The sequence below is a fragment of the Excalfactoria chinensis genome, chromosome 1, assembly GCF_039878825.1.
Source record: "Excalfactoria chinensis isolate bCotChi1 chromosome 1, bCotChi1.hap2, whole genome shotgun sequence".
In the NCBI taxonomy this organism is placed as follows: Eukaryota; Metazoa; Chordata; class Aves; order Galliformes; family Phasianidae; genus Excalfactoria; species Excalfactoria chinensis.
In genome coordinates, this window is record NC_092825.1 from 113,716,442 (window position 1) to 113,736,938 (window position 20,497).

General features: G+C 40.3%; 1 protein-coding gene across 6 annotated transcripts in view; it reads left to right on the top strand.

Annotated features, from left to right (window-relative positions):
* Positions 1-20,497, top strand: part of SH3KBP1 (SH3 domain containing kinase binding protein 1) — a 215,334-nt gene that overhangs the window by 69,356 nt on the left and 125,481 nt on the right. For all 6 annotated transcript variants that reach the window (XM_072330073.1, XM_072330081.1, XM_072330089.1 and 3 more), the window contains one exon: positions 4,491-4,614. In XM_072330073.1, coding sequence (XP_072186174.1) covers positions 4,491-4,614 — 124 coding nt within the window. The remainder of the gene's footprint in view (positions 1-4,490; positions 4,615-20,497) is intronic.

Below are 20,497 nucleotides of genomic sequence, written 5' to 3' on the forward strand. Positions count from 1 at the left end.
ATAGGGAAACCTACAGCTGAGTCAGGATTCTTAGAGCCCTGCCCAGCCTGACCTTCTGCATCTTCAGGAACGGGGCACCCACCACAACGTTGGGCAACCTTTGCCTCAACACCTTCATTGTAAATAAAAACTTATATCTGATGTAAATATCCCATCTTTTTGTTAGAAACCATTTCCCTTTGTCCTGTCACACAAGACCCTGCTGCAGAGTCTGTCCCCTTCTTGCTTATAGCCCCCCTGTAGATACTGAAAGGCTGGTCTCCCCAGAGCCTTCTCTTCTCCAGGCTGAACAGCTTCAGCTCTCTCAGCCTGTCCTCATACAGGAGTTGTTCCATCTCTTGGATCATTTTTGTGGCTCTCCTCTGGATGTGCTCCACCAGGTCCATGTCTCTCCTGTACTGAGGACTCCACATCTGGATGCAGTACTCCAGGTGAGGCCTCACCAGCACAGGGTAGAGAGGCAGGATCACCACCCCTGACCAGCTGGATGCACTTCCTTAAGATGCAGCCCAGGATACAGTAGTAATTTTGCTGTTTATAGAGTTCAAGATATGTGCTGGATTTTAGTGCTTCTACTATGTTTCTGATTGAAAATAATTTTCACATTGATGCTAGTTCAGTTGCCTGGAAGGTTTTTTCCGGCTACATTGTTTATTTTGTGGTAAAACTACGAGAGTTTTCTCAATATTGGAATTACGTTTATATCTAAGTACATTTGTAATTACTCAGTACCTCTTAACTAGTGACAGTAGCAAAGAAAATTACTTGGGAAGGCTGAACATTGCAGCAGAGTTGTATTTTGAGGTTTCTGGATAAATGGGTAATGGAATTTGTATACTATTTGAAGTTGCAGATATTTTTTGAAGGAAGTCATGGTGGCAGTTGTCTCTTGAAGTGCAAAGCATGGTTTCTGAGAGAAGAGATTAAAGGAGAAGCCTTCTCAAGATCTGGCATTGCACACTATGTGTCGGAGGGGTCAAAGAGCTTCTGACATTTCCATTGTCATCTTTTGATAATTTGAACGTGCTGTGTAGTTTTCCCATGGGCTGCACATGATTCTGAGTTCTTAATCCTGCTTCCATATTTGGCTTCAAGCAATGTACAGGCTGTGAAAATTCGAGTTGTGAAAGCATCATTATTTTTCAGCTTTTAACTCTCAGAATGAATGTGTTTTGTTTTCAAGAAGTTTTGAGTGATTTTGATGAACCCTCTCACCTCCAGAATGCAGAATCTCCTTGCATGCAGAAGTCATATGTACGTCACTGTGAAGTATTGTAGTGATCTTCTTGTAATTTTTTGTAACTTCTAAAACATACGGAGAATGAATGGCTGGAAGGAACGCTTCATATCTGCATCAGCTTAGAACAGCATTTCATTGCCCTTATTGTCATGGAAAGGGTTGCAGCAATTTCCTCACATATCTTTGGTTGAGTTTCCTGTAAAGGTCAGAACTGTAAAAAAAAAAAACAAAAAAACAAACCTTGAAGCTTTCATGTAGTGAAAATAGCAGAAGTTCTTGGACTTTCAGAAAGTACTTGATAACAAATATTGACTGTAACTCTTGTGGCTGACACGATTCAAGAATTTACTGCAGTTTAAAGGAAACCTTTTGATACATGAGCACAAGCTTCAGTATGCCAGGCACACAGATAACGGTTTTTCCTCAAAAGGTAATGAATGATGACATTCTGAAACCAAACCTAAATCTTACAAAGAAGTTGAAAAACTACAGGTGGGTTGAAGACTTCTCTCTTTGAGAACTATTATGTTCACTTTTTCTCTCCCCAGATTTAGAAGACTGCTCTGTCAATGAGTTACAGATTTTGAAAATACTTAGGAAAAGAGGAAAGTTCTTAATGTTTAGATTTCCTAAGTTGAAATAGTCATTTTATAGGGCACAGATATACAGGTATTATGCTGTATTTTGTTACCTGGTGGAGTTTTATCACAGAATAGAATTTATTGTTTAATATTCAATGATTTGTAGTATTCTAAAAGCTCACAAGCTTATTGAGATCGTCTTTTTTTTTTTTTTTTTTTTTTTTCTGTGATTTATGATGGTTTGGGATACAATTAGAAAAGATCTTTCTTACCAGAAAGAACTGTTTATCATGTTGGAGTCACTCTTAAACCCACATCACAGGAGATGGAGGCTGAATTTGTGGAGGTTGTTTGTGGCATCGGAGAACCTGATTTATATTTAGTGGTTGAAATGTGAGGTTGCTTACTTCAGAAGTTCCCAAGGAATCGCCCCTGGAAAATGATCTAATAACCTGCAATTATCTTTGCTTGGGCTAGAAGAAATGCAGCATTTTGACTCATTAAGTTTGTACTGGGCACTGCCTCAAGAGGTTTTGAGGTACTTATGAAGGTATCAGCACAGTGAGAGTGTACCTGAGGGCAGGCCATGCAGGGCTCTCCATGGATATTTGCCTGGTGACCACAGTTCTGGAAAGGGCTTTCAAGGTCACTGAGTTTGGTCTGACTTGTATTGTTACATGGTGTTCTTGCTGTGTGGCTTGGATGCTGTGGGTGTCCTGAAGTACTTGTCCAGTCCCCACTGGCCTACTTAAGAACTTATTGGCCCATAGAGGATGGGAGTTGTAGCTAGTCAGAGAGCAACTGTATTTGCTGTAATCAAAATACCACCAAGAAACAGTGCATAAGTCCTAGTCAGAATAGAGTAGAATAGTTAAGCTGGAAGGGAACTGCCTGATCGTGTCAGGGCTAACCAGAAGTTAAAGCATGTTACTGAGGGAATTGTCCAAATGCCTGTTGAACACTGATGGGCTTAAACATCAACCACCTTACTAGGAAGACTATTCTAGTGTCTAACCACCCTCATGGTAAGAAAGTGTTTCCTAATGGCTGCTATGCTGGAAACCTGAAGGACATCCATCATACTGATGATGGGATGATAGAAGTTGCTACTGTACTGTGGTGTAGAGGAGAGCAGCAAATGTGTGAGAGTTGAAAGACAGCTCTCAGGGTAGAAGTTTTCATTTTACTGAGGGAAGAGTCTGTCTGAAGTCACCACCTGCCTCCAGTGCCTGTTCAGTGTAGAGGATCGTATCAAATTATACCAAATAGAGAGGGTCAGTTGACATGCTTGAAGTCAGAACTGCAGCCCAGGGGGACCTGTACAGGACCCTTAAGAATCCCAGAAGGGGCAGATGCTAGCTCCTGTCCCTGGAAAATAGGAATCTCTGGTGGAGATACAGACTGGGGCCTTATGGGTTTAAGAGTAGCTCAGCTGAAAAGGGCCTGTGAATCCTGCTGAGCAGGAGCCAGTCTTGGCATCAAGCATTGCCAGCAGTTTCCTGGGCTGCGTAACAGACCCACAGCCTGCAGATTGAGAGAACTGGTATTTTCCTTTACCTGGCACATGTTACTCTACATCCAGAGTACAGCAGCAACCAATTTTGATTCCATCAGTACCAGGAAAATATCAGTAGACTGAAGCAAGTTCTGCTGGGCATTATCCAGAGAGCAGACAGAAATAGAAAAGCGAGGTTCAAGCTGGCTATAGGGAATGTGTTCTTCATAGTCAGTCAAGCAGTGGAGCAGGTGGCTCATGCAGTTGTGCAGTTTCTGTCTTTGGAGATTTTTTAAGACCTAACTGACCAAAGCTGTGTGCAGCCTGGTCTGACCCAAGGGGGCTTCTGCGCTCCCTGCTTGGAGCTGGAGGATGGAGCAGAGACTGCAAGGGGTTCTCTCCTCCTGACCTAGCGCAAAGCTTGGAGCCAAAACCTAATTTTTTTCCTGATTTTTTTAATATTTTTTTTTGGTAGATAATGGTAGACCAATGAGTTAGCCTCTTTGATGTGACAGTTCCCTTTCCATGGGTTTACTTTCATGAAACATTGCTCCACCACATGTTTTCTGTGTGCTGCCAAAGGGGATGATCACCTTAAAAGGCTGTCAGTTGCAAAATGTGCTAGGGTTAGCAACAGCTCTGACAGCAGCTCTATATGCTTCTGCCAATTATGGAAACATTTGTCATATTTTCCTATTTCATATTTTTCTTCCTGCCATGGTTGTTTCTGTGGGCTTCTTGACATAGGGGAAGCAGACTTTGCTGTCTGTGCAGAAGGAACACTGAACCACGTTCTGCCCTTTGTGTCAAATGTACGGCTAATGGATGGATAAACAGAAACTTTTTCACTAGTCAGCTTTGGTAATCTTCAGTAATAGAACTGCAAAGTTGTCCTACAGTTTTCATGCCTAAATAAGGGATTAGCCCCTTTAAGAAGAAAAAAAAATAGTAATGGTTGGAAGAGTTACTGAAAATTACTTATATTTTGTGGCATTTCTACTTGTATAGATTCTTTGGGGAAGCATTAGAATAGATGGGTGTACACATAGAGCTTATAAGAAATCTTGGGACCTTAAGATTTAGAATATTCTGTAACGCATCTTTTTTCTTTTCTTTCTTTTTTTTTTTTTTACTTCTTTTTCTTCTCCCTCTCCATCTGCCTTTCCTTATGCAGGAAATAAAGAAGGACATGAAGAAGGAAAATATTGCCAACAAACCACCAGAGAAGCCTATAAATGAAATTTGCAATGGAAGCTCTTTACTGTTGTCTGAGACAATTATTAGAACCAACAGAAAAGGTAAAGTACATGGAACCTTAAATGTAGAATTGCATTCAGACCTTTAAAAGAATGAAATGTAACCTTTCCTTGTTTATAGAACTAAAGCCAAAGTTTAAGTGTAAAGTCATAGCAAGAGTATTAAAATTTTCTCATTCTCCTCTAGGATGGCATACAGATGCATGTATTATGTCCAATATTTCCACATTAATTTTCACAGACATCCCGTTCTTCTTAACAGAAATCCCTGCTAGATACACTTAATTAAGGAAAGCTATATGAACAGATTAATAAAGCTTACTAAAGTAATGAATCAACGGCTTGCATATATGAAGCTTTTTGCATAGTTATGTCAGTCCACATTCAGTTATTTGTGTACTTATTTGGGACAGAGAATGTTAGAAGAAAAGAAAAAGAAGAAGAAGCTTAACACATTAGTTTCCTGGGAATTGTCCACCACTGTCTTGCATTTGAGATTGCACTGTGTGCTCTCTATGCCTGGCTTGAATCCCATGGCAGATTCCTATGTATGATTTTGAACTGTTTAAGGGAAAGCCTCCAGATCTTTTGTCTCTTTCACTAGCTCCCACTCCCGCTCTCAGGAATATCAACAAAACAAGAAGTTGGCAATATAACAGATAATGTGATTGATTTTTCTTTAGGTTACATTTATATGTCAGTTTATTTGTGGGAGAACAACAGTCTGCATGCAAGAGATGGCCTGTATTTTTCCCAGGACAGTTTCTTGCTTACTGTCTTATACAGTCTAATCTGCTGTCATTAATCATTGCAGTTTCCATTTTGGCATTGCCTTCTGTACTGTTAGGGTTATGCAGATGGAAATTTACTCTTACATATGAGTGAAGAGTGTACTGTATGAGCTGGCAGGTTGACTTGAGGTCTTAGACCTTAAGGTTTGCAAGTGCAAGTGAGGAAGAGTTAATAATTTCTGCTTCCTTTAAAATGTAAGGAGGATTAATCTTTACCACCTTTGCTAGGAGTAATGTCCCCTTAAAAAAATGGGAAATCAATCTCAGGAAGCCTTGTCTTTTTGTGTTTGCAATGTTATTATCCTGAATCTGGAGACCCATCCAAAATTCCTGCTTTGGGTCATAGTTTCTTCAAACAACAGAAGAATTAAATTACCAAGAATGATTCTTTTTCATGGCTGCTATACAGAACCATATGAGTAGTTGTGAAATTACCTAGGGATTAAGCCCGTTCCATATTGCTTCAGCTGCTATTTGGAGAAGGCTAATAGCTGTGGCAGATGCAGAGATTTGGTTCAGTCGTAAGGGGACAACACTCCAAATCTGCAAAGAACAGAGGCTTTGTCCTCCTCTTTCTTCCCTCTAATTCAGAAACACTGAAAGATTCAGAAGATAAAGGAGGTTCTCTTTGTCTCTTTTCTTCTGGAGAAGACAAACTTCATATTTATTTATAGACAACCAAGGAAAGACACATTGAGATCTGTAGCTTGAGGATGGGGTTAGATGTAGAAATTAGCAGATCTCATATTAGGATATTACTGCACTGAAATTCGTTAGTGGAGACTGCATTTTCATGGCTACCTCTACGCAGTGTTGAGGTTGGTAAATGTTTTGGCTGCTTCTCAGTAGCTATTTCCATTGCTGCCAAGCAGATGGTTACAGTGTGCCAAAATCTATGATAGCACTGAACATAACAAGATGAAAGGAACTTTTTTTCTGGGGTCAGTTTGAGCATGGTACTACAGCCAGCCTGTTCAAGTGAGTACAGGTACACAAGTAGCTATTGTTGTGTGCAGTAATCAAGAGTTTTCTAAGAGCTATATGGCAGACCCCCTTGTTGAGAGAGCTGTAATACATTGCTGAAGAGCGAGACCTGAAGGCCACAGGGATTCTTTTCTTCAAGTGTCTGTGTGCTGTGCTTTTTATTAAGCCCTATCTCAATCTGTTTATTGATCACAGAATGTGACCTGACCTGACCTGAAAAAGAAGGGTTTTTGTTCTTGTTGTTATGAGGAAGCAAAGAAGGGATGAATGTATCTGCTGCAGTCCTTTGGCTCAAAATAGTGGCAGGAGATGCAGTCATTTGATCATCACAGAGCTCAGGAAATGGAGGAAAAGATAGTGGAAGCTGTTTTATTTCTTTTGAAAGACTGGAAGGCTTAAGGTGCTCTTTGTGGTTGTTAGTCCATGCAGGTGTGCAGAAGATGCACTGGAGCAGGTGATATCAATAGATAATTGTGCTCTGGAGAAGTGATGGTCTCTACATGAGTGTAGAGCATCTGTGCAGATCCCATCAAAGTCTTCCTACTAACTTGTGCTGTCCCAGAAATAGGAAATCCAGCAGGGATTTTCAGGGAAAAATTATCAGGGAATTTGTGGAGTCACCTCATAGAGATGTTCAAGAAACAGAGATATGGCACAGAGTGACATGGCTCAGTAGACATGGTGGGGATGGTTTGAGGATTGGATTAGATGGTTTTAGTGGTCCCTTCCAACCTTATTGATTCTGGGATCTAAATATCTGTAACTACTGTTCAGCAGTGAAAATAGCGGTTAGTCTGATTTATTTGCTTGGGCAATGTAATCTTGCTGTTTGGAACTTTAGAGCAGATCTGGTGGTGGTAGGAATGAAGTATCACATCAGTGTCAGACACATCAGTGTCTGCTACCAAGATGATGATAAGTGCTTTTGTATGGCTGTGATTGTTATATTGCATAGTTTTGCTGCTTGGTTGGACTTAAATAAGTGGCAGCACTTGAGCAGGCAGTTAAGAGCAGAAGAATCTTGGCCTCTTGGGCTGTTGGCTTGTGGAGAGTTTTTCCTTGAGGAATATTGACAAGTGTCCAGCAGTGGTATTCAAGGAAAACAGCTAAATTATTTGTAAGAAACATCTGAGTAGCTAAGAGGAAAAGAGTGGGTTCTTTGAATAAAAATGCCATTACGGATCCAGCTTTGTATCTTGTTTCTTGATGTTAGTTATCGCTAAGAACTGCGTTAGGGATTCTTATAATAAAATCAATGTAAAGTTGAAGCACTTCTTTTAAAGGCTTGTGTCATCAAGTAAGTCATGGACATTGCTTTTGTAGGTTAGTGATGTATTCTAGGAAAAAAGTCAAGTTGGCTTAATGCCATGAGTAGTAGCCAACTGTGTTAGTACTTCTATTATGTACTGAGGGTGGCAAATGGGTGTGGTATTGTTAATGATAGGTCACCAGCTATCAGTTACTCAGCTCTTTGTTAAGGATGGGGGTAAGATGGAAGGGTTTAATTTTGTCTACTTTTCACAGAGAAAAGTAAAAACAGAATATTTCTCATTGTTTAATGTTTCTCACTGCCTGCATATACTATTGACCTAACAGAACTGTACAGTAGAAATGACTGCTGTGGTCATCAATACAGCTAATGTGTATTGATGTGTGTTTTGTTTTTTTTTTTTCAGATAGGCAGCTTTATTTTCTGATAAATTGCAGTGGTGTATCTAAAATTACTTGTAACTTCCAGATATTTCAGGTATCTCTTCTTCAGGATGACTTTTTCAGCAAAACCTGAGTAATACATGCCTGGGTTATGTTGCAATCTGATATGGTGGTGATAATCATTAACATCTGGAAAACAGAGCATCTTAATATAGCATTCCAGTGGGCTTGTACTCTATCTTGAAAAGCTCAAAAAAGAACTATTTGAGATGTCCTTTTGCTTCTCCCGACAGCTCTAGGCTAGTTTTAATGCTTCAGGTGCTGCTCTATCAGTCTCCATCTAAGGAAAAAGGCCATGGCACTGAATGACTTGTCTGAAATTGCCTGAATGTCAACTGTGCTTTTCTTACGTATGCTATTCCAGAACCTGTGAAGGAGCACTTCTGCTTCTTCCTGAACTTCATATAACTGGTGTGGGTCTTTACTGTATTTTTTCACTGCTCCTTAATTTTGTCATACAGAACTATTGTTCTTAATCTTCTGTAAAATTGAATAAATTAATAATTAAAAAAAAAAGTTTATATCCTTGGATTTAGTTAGAATTGACATTTTTTGTACCCAGTTAGTAACAGATTAGGAAAGCTTTTTATTTTCCCTGAGAGCATTTCTAGATTGGTGAAGAAAAACATAAGTAATGTTATTGCTATTGTTACTGTTATTGAAAATATCATAAGAGTATTAGTCAGATGTTGGAACAGGAGAACACTGGAAGATTTCTCTTTAATTCTTTTTCCATCGTGATGAAATTCCATCTTTCCAAGTTAGCTTTCGAAATCCAAAACTAGATCCTAACTTGTGCCATGATTTCAGATCTGCATAAATTCTGTAAGATCTTCATCCGTCTATAAAAACATGTAATGGAAGTTTGCATGTAATGAGCTTAACTGTTAAACAACTATGGCTTGTTTTATGACAGTTGTGTTCCGATTTTTAAGTACTGTCCGTGTGTACTGCATTACTTTGTGTATCTGGGCATAATATATTTGGCCTATATGTAGGTCATGTTGCAGAACTGGCGTTGATAGGCTGTATTTTGCATGCAAATTAACAATTGTTAAACAAGTAATAATATTTAAGGAAAAGACACATTGCCTTGCCAGGTGTATTTGTTCCCTACAAACTGTAAATGCAGTCAGCACTGAGGTTATTCAAGCCAGAAAATCTGGAACAGCTTATCATGTGTTGCATGTTCTTCATCAGAGCCAAACACTGAAAGCAACAAAATGCTTTTTCAGTTTCTCTTGAGAATTAGTTATTTTTACTTTCCACTCTACATTTAAATAATACAAGAGAATTTCCATTCTATTCTGAAGAGGATACAAGAAAAATGCTTCATTTAATGATAGGGATAATGCGTTTAATAAAGGGATGCATGCAAGCTATTAATCTGGTTATCTTTTTCAACAAAAAGGCAAACCTCAAAATTTCTGTCATAAAATCTTTTCTTAATAAACCTAGAGCAACCAAGTGCCTTTGTCACATGCCAGTCACGTTTGATGAGGTGTCTGACCCTCAGTATGCTCAGCTTTGGTTTTCCTTTCAAACACAGGAATCTAGAAGGCATTAATCTGTCTTTTGATTGGATTATCCTTCTGCTGTTTATGTGTTTCTGACACCCGGACTGTGGTGCTCCCCTGCAAATACTTCCAATTTCAGAGAAATGATAAGAAGCATGAGAAGAAAATTCCTTTTAGTTTTTAAGGTTAGCTAATTGGTGCATAATCACTTTGTACAACTAGGCACAAGAACATACTTCTCAGCCACTTAAGGTTAAAATATGCTCACAACACATGACATAAACCCAAAACGAGACATAAAAAATTAATCACACAGAAAACTCAATTTCAGCAAAGTAATTTTTCTTTGTGTTTAAATACAATATTTGTATACCACATGTCCCTTAAAAGTATTGTTTCTTGAAAATAAATATGTGGATAATCTTTAGCCTCAGGTAAGCAGCTCCACATAGAAGGACACCACTTTCAGTTTAGAGAGGCAGGAGAAGACAACAGATTTTGTTGAGGATGTAGATGGCAGACAGGAAGAAACTTCCTTCTTAGGTGTGCCTATGTGAGATCTTTATCGGATTGATGCATTTGTTGTGGAGGAAGGTGAAGAAGGCTCCATTGCATCCCAGAGGAAAAATCTATACTTGTTCCCTTCCAACTTTTGAACAGTGGTATTACTATAAGGAGTCCCATTAGGACTCAGGAGGTGTTCTGTTCACATTATTTAATACGTGCAACCTGTAGCTGGTACATGGGAAAACAATGAAGCTCTCTCCATTTCAGTTTGAAGATGCTTTTGATGTAAATTATCCTCAGTAGTGAAACTGAGGGGTCACAATGTGTGCAGAATACAGCTTGTGGAGCTGATGAAACAGATGTGTTCAGCTGAAGGATAGTTGCCTAATGCACAGGTATTGTTCCTTGCAGTCCGGGGCTATGCCTTTGGATTCAGCTTATATAAATATTTTTATATAAATACACTTATGTAGCATGCAACATCTCAAAATTGTGCAATTTAAAATAATTGTATTGTTTGTCTTAGAATTATTTTGGGGTTTCTTTCTGACTAAAATAGGCTCATTTTGCTATACAGGGATAGGCATTGCCTCTGTTATAAATTTCAGATGAGTCCATTGACTTTTTTGTTGTTTTGTCTGGAAGAAAGATCTCAACAATGTCTATTTAGGAACAGTGGAACAGGTGCTTCCTTGCTCTTTTCAAGCAGATCTTGTTTCCAACTCCTATTTAAATAATGATGTAATTTATTCAAAATATGAACTCTTTTTTTCTGTGTTCTGGTCATTTGCCACCCTGGTTTTCAGTTAGTCTCATTACCTATCCAGATTCCAGTCATTTATTGCAGTGAGATTATTTACTTTCTTGTCATTTAATACACAATATCCCATCTTATTTTCACCTTAGTAACTACCCTTTCTTTTCAGCTGCTTCTTCTTCATCCTCTGCACAGTGCACAAATGCTGTCCCTGATGCCACTAGTAATCTACGCAGGAATGGTGTAGATATGTGTCTGAGCTTCTCATACTAAACTCCATATATATGGCCTATAGAGAAAAACAGGCTGTGCTCTCATCCAATATTAGGTCAAAGAAGTCATATCCTGAAAGTGATTGTCCTTTGACTATGAGGAGAACACAGTATAGATTTCCCATATGGAAGTGCTATAAGCTGAATAACCCACCCCTATATTTGTGTCTGTGACAAGGTGAGCATGAGAGAAGTCTCAAAATAGTTCTGCAGCGTTCTTTTAAAAGGCATTGAATGGAGAGAGAATGAGAGAAACACAAAAAGTGAACTCTGGGGACAAGCTGGGATTGCTGGAGAGGGATTCAGGTAGCTTGAGGATAAAGATTTAGCTAAAAGTGTGATAGACCTGGAGGAGGGTAAATAAGTCTGTAGAGTAGTTCAGACTAATAGCAGAATTTTTCTGCAAAGTCCTCAGAAAAAACATAAGTAGAAATTGAGAATACAGTGAGATGGCTGAGTGGATTTTAGGATGATGAAAAACAGACTTCTGTGTACAAGAGCAAAATCACTTGGGAAGATTCCAGTTCAGTGTGAGTGTGTGTGTGGAAGAATGCTGGAGTTTTGAGTAAAATGTGTTTTAGTTTGCACACTCCTATATTTGATGCATGATACCATCTTCACTAAGTTCTCAAATGGTCAGCAGGGCATTACCTGTCCTGGCAAGATGTTTCCTCTTGCATTATCTTCTGAACTTAGCTGGTTTCTGTATCATACTATCATACTGTGTACAACTGAAGATGTGAATTGCCAGTCTGTAGGCATCTGTTTCTCTGGGATGATAGTAGAGGTAGTGTCTGAATCATCCAAGGGTACTAACTGCATTAGCAAGTTCAGGTTCAAAATGTTTTGTTATCAGCAGTTCCCACAAAATCTCTTCTAACGCAAGCCAAACACAATAAAATAGTACTAAATGCTGGATCCTTCCTTGTTAAGGTAACAACAGCAGCAATAAGAAGTCTGAGGCTTTCTCTTGTCTTAAAAGTAAGTTTTCCTATCACAAAAAAGACTTCTTTTCCCAAGCTTCTGTAGAAAAGCATCTCCTTACAGCTAGCAGTTCCTTCCTGATTGCTGCTGTAGGAGGTGGTCCTTGGCCTCACGGCACTCAGCTCCCTTCGAGCTTTGTCTTTGACTTGCTGCCCCACTCTCAGCAGTTCACGTCCCTCTCCTTCAGTCTTTCATTTAGGAGTAGTGCTACTTTCATGGCTAACTTGGTTAGCCATGCTGACCTTTCTCCCCCCTCCTCTTTCTATGATTAAGAAATAGCAGATGAGCAAAGTGGCTCATGTGAAACTGAGTGAGTCACTGGGGAAGAGGGGGGTGTCACTGTACACTCCCCAGTGACTAGGACCACCTGCACCTCACAGTTGTGATAGAAGAGAGTCAGACTTCCTGTTATATGCTAGAGAAGATGAATAAAAGGAACAATGCAGAGATGCTCTTGAAGAAAATAAAAAACAACCCTATCTGGAATTAAAATTTGGGGTCAATAGGTAAAACTAATTTATTTTTCGTGAGCTCTGAAGCTTTGCTATTGTGCTTTGAACTGGGTCAAGGATGCCTGTCTTTCCTGGAGATAATCTTAATGAATTTGTGACTGCTAAGTTAAATACACCCATCTAAGTGTGCTCTCACATTGACTGTCAGGTCTGTAGCTCAGAACTATTTTACCTTTGTTTCTTGGATCATAGCTGAGGTGGTGCTGTGTTGCTTGTGTAGAAACAAGGTCCGTGTGACTGGTGACATTTTCTTTCCCCCATCAGTAGGTGCCTGTAGGTAGTGATAAGAGCCAGACATGTTACTGCAAGTTAGGGCACTAATGAGTACAGTCAGGAAGCTGGAGCCTCCTGGCTCCTGTGACAACCTTAAAACCTTTGAATGATTTCTGGGGTTGTAAGTGAAAAGCAATGCCTGTCAAGAGCTCCTTTGGGTCTCCTTCAAATTGCGGAGCTGTTCAACGTGTAGATACAAACTGAAGACATAATTAATTTGTGTAAATGAATGATATGATAATCTTCTTAACCCTGGAAGCACCCCTTTGTAAAGATGATTTCTGGATGTATATGAAAGTTTAATGCAAACAAATGTCTTCATATTTTTTGCTGTGCCAGTATTTTTTCAGAAATAGCTCCAAACCTGTTCTCTGTATTGAGAGTGAGTACCTTGTTTTGCTGCTGTTGAATTACTTCAGTGCAGTAAATGTTTTGACTTGTGTGTACTTGGACAAAGAGGCAACTACAATTATGGTTCGAGAGCTTTCCCTTCAGATGGAATGACATAAGTTCAAATGAACTACTGAAGGCAGTGATGAGAATGTACTCATCAAAATGGCCTTGTAGCTGCTGCTAGGAAAGTTTAACGCTGTCTTGATGCTTTAGGAGAGTTGAGCAGAGTTCTACTTGGAAGTGCCATGCAGGACCTCTCAGAATCAATTGCCAGCCTGAGTTCTGGTTGGGAGCTGGAGAGGGAGTTAACTCTGAAAGCCTTTGGTGCTCTAACAACAGATGGGCAGCTCAGCTGCACCATGTTGCTCTCTCACTCCCCTTTCTCAAAAGAACAGGGGGACAAAAGAGGATGAAAAATTGCTCCATGGATTGAGGTAAGGAGTAGTTAGATTAATGGAAAATAGAAACAAGCATAGGCCATGCAGAACTGAAAGGTGAAAACCATTACTCTAATTCCTATCAGCAAGTGATGGTCAGCTATGCCTTGGGAGGCAATGGCATCAGTAATCTCTTTCCCCTTGCCCTGCTCTCCTTGCTAAGTGTGTTGCCATATGGCATGCTGTATCCCTGCGGTCACTTGGGTCAGCTGCCCTGGCCTTGTCCCCACCCCACTGCCTTTGGGGATTCACAGAGAGCCTTGGTACTGTGGCAGCACTGCTCAGTGATAACCAAAATGTGGGTGCGATACCAGTGCATTTCTGACTGCAAGTGCAGAGCACAGTACTGTATGGCTGCTGTGTTAACTCCCCCCTAGCCAGACCCAGCGCAGTGCACTTCACACAAGTACTTTTCACCTGTCCTCTTCCCCAGTTCCCTTTCCTCTGTGCAGGTACATAATGATTAGAGTGCTTTAAGCAAAACTTTACTTTTGGCTGCAAGAAACAACATGAAAGCATTGCCTGGTATACTTAAGGCACGTTGTTTGTGCTGATTTATGATCTGTCACAGATTCTGCACAACATTTTGTTTCCAGCAATTGATAGAGGCTTTAAAAACTTCCCTCTGATGAAGTGACGTGCCTGGAATGAACTTGTCACTACATTAATTTTAGTTTATCTTCATACTCAGCATGAAATACTTCGATTCATCTAGTTAAAAGCCCTTGAAGTTAGGGAAGTTTGCTCTACTGTAACTAGATTTGAAAAACTTGCAGAAGTAGCAGCCAGTGCTGGTAATGCACGGCATGGATTGTTTTGTGTAGGATGGCATCATGAGCTACGTAGGCTTTCAGTTTTCAGATTTCTATATGATTTAAACATCACGATACTATGCATGCAGAGGGATATTTCTTGTTTCCACTGGCATATTTCCTACTTCTTATTCGTTGAATATTTCACAAATGTTTATTTCAGAATTTCCTCCCATACGGCCTACTCCAGCATTATCTTCTCCAGCATGGCAAGTTGTGCTGCTGTTCACTGTGCATTGTGATGTACTCTCCTGCTTACCGTATTTTTTATGATTATCTCACCGCTTTCTAATGCTACGTCACAATTAAGATGAGCAGTTTAGATGTAGTAGTTTCTCCTCTCCATCTTTATGCATTTCCTTTTCAATTAGAAGTGCACACTTGAGCCTCTTTCTTGTTTGATGTTAATTTATAGTATTATGAGCTTCAGAAATTCAAGACATGTTGCTGATGATGGTTATTTTCTGAGCTCCTTGGTAGGGTAGCTGTGCTTGACAAGGGGGTGAACTTAAGGAAGTGTTGACAAGCAGCTGATTGTTTCTTCTTGGCCCCAAGGACAAAACTGCTATATGAAAGATTATTATTAGCTGTCACACAGCAAGAGCTATTATTTCCTAACTTCAGCACCTACTTTATTTAGAAACTGAAATAGAGGCAAGGCAGAGGTCCTCCTGGCAAGAAGCAGAATGTTAGCTTGCAATGAGATTTGAAGTCAGTGGCAGAGCAGTGCTGTCAGCGTGGTTCTCTGCATGAGCTGGGTAGCCTCAGAGAAGCTCTGTACGTTCGTAGCTGTTTACTGCAGCATTACTATGGGATACGTCTTCATAAATTTGCCAATAAGCTCTGTGGCCCATTCCAGAATATGGGCAGCACTAGGGCCCCAGGTCACCCACAGCAGGCTGAGATACCTCTGTTCCCCACCAGCAATACTTGCCTGCTCCAGAATCAGTTTTTGATGCCTGCCTTTGCCCAGCTCCAGTGTTCAGCCTGACAGTGTGTTCGTTGCTTGGGTTTCTTGAGCAGCATACTGTGGTTGGTGACAAGGTGACACTGTGCTTAGCAATCAGTCAGGGTACAGAAGGAGTCTCAGGTATCCAGTAGCTTGAATCTATGCCCATTGTAAACATTTAAGCAGTTTCTTTTTATGCAGAGTCATGCATTTTCCTGTTGGCTGACATCTTCTGTCCTTGGGGGTGATGCAGTGGTAAAATAACTAGTTTAAATACCCACAGACAAGCTTCATTCATCAGCACCATTTATTTTAAGTAACTTTTAAGTGCTGTCTTTTTGTATTTCCCTACTTCATGTGGCACCTTGTGTAGACTTCTGACAGATTGCAGATGTCCCTGGTCTGCAGTTCGGTATCGAGCTGTGAATAGGCTGTAAGATGAAGTGTCAGCCACTATTACTTTATTTGTGCAACTACAATAGTAAGATTCGATACTGTTTTCAGACACTGGAGTTCTTTGCTAGTCTACTGACTCAGCTTAACATTGTCATGAATTACATGGGTTGTCATTAGTTCTGGGAACTCACAAATGCTCAGGAAGTCTCTAGGAAATATAAACATTGATAAGTTAGTCTGAGGCTGTGGTTTCAGAACCACGTCAAGCCAGCACGGCCACAGAAAAAAAAATCCCAAAGCCATAATTCCTCTGGTTTTCTTCTTTCCATGCACTGGTGCAGACATTTGGCTGCTTGGTAGGCAAAATTAAGTGAATGATCAGTGTTAACATTAAACTATGTGCAGAGGCTATTTGTAATAGCAGGGTCAGCTCACTGCCTGTCTCCCCACACTGTGTCAAAAGCCCTTCATATGGCATCACTGAGAGGAGCACAACAGGAACTTGAAGAAGCAGCAGTGCTGCCTTTTATTTGTTTGTGAATGAAAGTTGTTGTAAAAGTACTCTGAGAGAGTGATGGTTACTCAAACTTTTTAAAAGACAGTTTGTGTCATTGGTTCAAACATCTAAAGAAAGCAGATGCTGCCTTGTCTGTTCGAATGGCCTGTTACGCTCTGCTTTTGTCTTGAGCTAGAGAGGTGTAGGGCTTGGTCAAGGTCCCATGGATCCAGCGTCACGGTTGTGTAACAGCCCCTTTTCTCCTGCCTTGCATCTTCTTATGACCACGGAACATTTTTGGTGGATTTCATTACACAGGCAGCTGACATGAGCCAGAGGCTTATTTAGTCACAGACTTTAACTTGAGGAAGTAACTTCTAATTTGTGTGGTGAGCGTAATGGAAAAGGCAAGAGGAACAGCTATTTTTAGGAAAGGGTAGTGTTTATCTCAGCAAAACTAGAAAAGATGTAGAGACATTGCAGATCTTAAGCCTAGACAGATTATATATATATTTTTTTCCATTCTGAGGTGAAGGAGTTTCTGTTTCTTTGTTCCCCGTTCGCTCTGTCAGTCTGACCGGTTCTCCAGTTACACTTTTCTTTCTGTTCCAACTGATAATCTCCTGTGCCACTGAATGAGAGACTCGCTGAAGGACTGAAACCGGAAATGTCAGGAAATCAGGAAAACTACTAAAGTGATTCCAAATGCACAACGTAAACTGAACAGCAGGATAACAGAAGTGGCTTTTTCCTCATTTCTGTAGCTTACAGTAATTGTAGTAAGTAGATAAACCGTCTCATGGCAAAATTTAATTATTCAAATAATGCTTTTTCCACTTCTAAAATAAAACTCAAACTACTGGGCCTATTAAATCTAGAAGAAAATATTTATAAGTGTGCTAATGCATCATCCTAACATCTGACACAGGGTTTGTCCTTGAAGACTGTGTATAACTCAGGAGAGGGAGCAGTCATATGGTGCCAGGTGTGCAGATGCTGTCTGGAAGGTGAGATATGGAATCAGCCTGACTGCCTTGCCTGGGAGCAGAGGTTTGGTGAAGCAGATCTTGGAAAACCTTTGTTTATGAAAGAGACAGTACTTCATACCCATCAAGGAAAAAGGCCAGGCAGGTGAAATTCCCTGGTGTATTAAGGTAGCTTAGTTTCAGAAGCGAATATATAACTTTACCAAAGCCAAAAAGCAGTTTAAGGGAAACAGAACACAAACCAGTAAATGGAAGGAAAGTGATCTGTTCTACCTAAACAGCTTCAGTTTGTTGACTGATGTGACAGTAAGGAGCCTTGGGCAATGTCCAGTTGGAAGTCTGTGGAGGTAGGCCCGTGCTGAGACATTGGTATAGAAGTTGTGTGAAAGCTGCTGTGGGAATAAAAGAAAAGGGTTTGATGGCAGGTTCAACATGGAGTCTTGGATGCAGATGCATTCTGGATAGACCTAGGAGTGTGCTATGCAACTGTGTTACAGAAACTAGTTGCGCTGACAAGGAGTTTCTTCCTTGCTGCTGATCAGAACTGATATGAAGTTGTCACCATTCAGCACACTGTCAGGAGTAGAACTGATTGTGGCCCCAGAGGCAGAGCCAAAGGCTGGTAAGGTAAAGTGTCACACAAGTATGACATGTCCAGGTGTGTGGAGGAGGGAAGTCTTCGATAGCTGCTGAATGAGAAAGGTTTACAATAAGTGAGGTGACAGAGGGTTTTGTGCGTAGAATTTGTGACAGTTGGTATCTGTGCAGCTTAGAAGCTGGCATTTGGTACAGTGTAGTAAGACTGTTATTTCTGTATGGAAATATTTCAGCATCTAATTTACAATCCACTGAAAGCTAGTAAAAAAATCTGAAAATGCTAAGTTAAAATCATTAGCAAGATAGTTGGTGGTAGGTCCTTTGGCTGAGACAGAATGCTTGATTTCTTAATGACTTAACTATTCTGAATCTTATATGGGAAGTTACGATGCCATACATACAAAAAACAAGGCATGGAAATTAAAAGGTGGGCAGTCATTTAATATAAAGGCACAAAACCCAGTAATCACATGTTCTGCAGTCAGGTTATAGGAAGTTCTGTGCCATGAAACTGAGAATACAAGCATAACTGTCCAAGTCAGGAGGAGGGCAAAGCAATTAGTAATGGCACTTGTTTGGTTGAAATATCTGCCTTTGCTCTGTTCTGGATATGCCCCACCATTGGTGTGATGAAATTCATTGCTTTATTTGCAAGGGTGGCACAATAGCCACGTGGTCATTTGAAGTGTATTTAGAAATCTGAAGCTTATTACAACATCTTTGGGACCCAATGATATTTAATGTGGAAGTGGATGCTTTTTCTGTCCTTTGCAGTCTCCCCCCTATAGCGGAGGCAGCTTTCTAGTAGCTGTCTCCTTATGTAAGGTATTAAGAATTACATTAGATTTCCATCTAAACTTTTCAGTTTCAATACCAGATTTCAATACCAATGTAGAAAAACTACTACTGCCCTAAAGAGCACTCGTTAAAATAGATTTAGGGAAAACAGCGATTGCACTGAGCACAATGCAGGGCATTATGAAGGTTTTGTTCAATTTTTTCCTTGTCTAGTAGTAAATGTAGCGTGGCAGATGGGACTGATTTTAAAACAAAAATATAACAGTGTCTTTGGAGAGAAAAAGACATTTGTCATAAACAGATTCCACATATATGCCATGTATCTTCATAAAAACTTCCTCTTCTGGATCACACAGGAAAGCTACTATAAAACTCATTTCAGAGTGTCAAGGCTCTGACACTATTTTCTGAATCAAATTTTAAATCGGTTCAGTTTAACAGCCCTTCATTCTGAGAGGATTTCTGCTTGCCCTAAAGGCCTGCATAAGGGCAGAAAGAGGTGAGAGGCGTATATCTGCCTTCCAGCTATCCACGTTTGACGACTAAGGCAACTGCAGTTCACAGAGGGCAGATAGCATTCAGAAATGGGGAACGTAACCCTGTTTTGCTATTCTGGGTGCTGCTCCAGGGAAGTCATCTGCAGCAAATGATTGTCATATGTCCAACCCTCTTCTTGCTTTTCTTAGTTTAGTGCGAAGCAGCTAGGTTCAAATGTTGATTTGCGTTTGAGAAAAGAGACACATTCTAATCACGCAGCAAAGAGTTTCATTCTGTGACTATCTAGAAGCCTTTGCTTTAGTCTGTTTGCTTAACAGATCTTTCCTGAGAGCTTCAAAAACCTCTATTTATTTGTCCCCCTTCCCTTGGTTGTTTTGAGCCAACTAGGTGATACTGGCCAGATTTGACAGAAGAGTTGAGGTCATTAAGGCATTTTTAGGAACACAATAGTTCTTTTAAGTTGAAAGCTGAATAGAGAATTATGACAACTAGTGCTCCTAGTTGAATGGAAACCTCCCTGCTGAGAAGCAGCTACCGGTGGCCAGATCACATTGGTATACTGGGCAGGCAGTCAGTATTGCTCTGCCACAGTTCCAAGCACGTCCTAGCATGTTCCCAGCCATGCGGATATGGGGTAGGAACGGAAGCTGGGGCAAGGGTGGGCATGGTGGGCATGAAGATGGGGCAATCATAAGGCATTGGGTGTTTCTGTTCATTCAGCTGCTTATGAAATAACATTTCAAGGTTTTTTGGCCGCCCTGCTCCACATACCAGTTTTAAATAACTTAGTAATATGCAGATATATGTAAACGTTTCAGGTATTTCTAAGCACATGAAGCAATTCCTCTTTGACCCAAGCCAGTAGCAAAAATGTTGAAGTTTATCATCTTGATTTTTCTTTGAGGTTAAGAATATAAATAAACAGTAGCTCCGGAGGATTCTTAATATAAGAATGAAGACTTATTTCCCCATGTATTTCTGTTATCTAAACAGAAGTCTTGGTAGTTTACAAGAGAGAGACAAAGAGTGCTGAAGAGGGGCCGACTGCAGCTCCCTGGGGAAGTGCCACTCCTCATAGCCCACAGCTCTCCTATTTGCTGTCTGATCCCAAGTGGCATTAACTGCAAATAAGATCCTAAGGGAGTTCATTTCAGCCTGGTAAGATGGAGAATGGGTTATACTAACATGAGGTTTGTAAACAAGGGAAGGTATCAAATACATGAAATCGAGTTTCTGTGGATTTGCTGACAGCT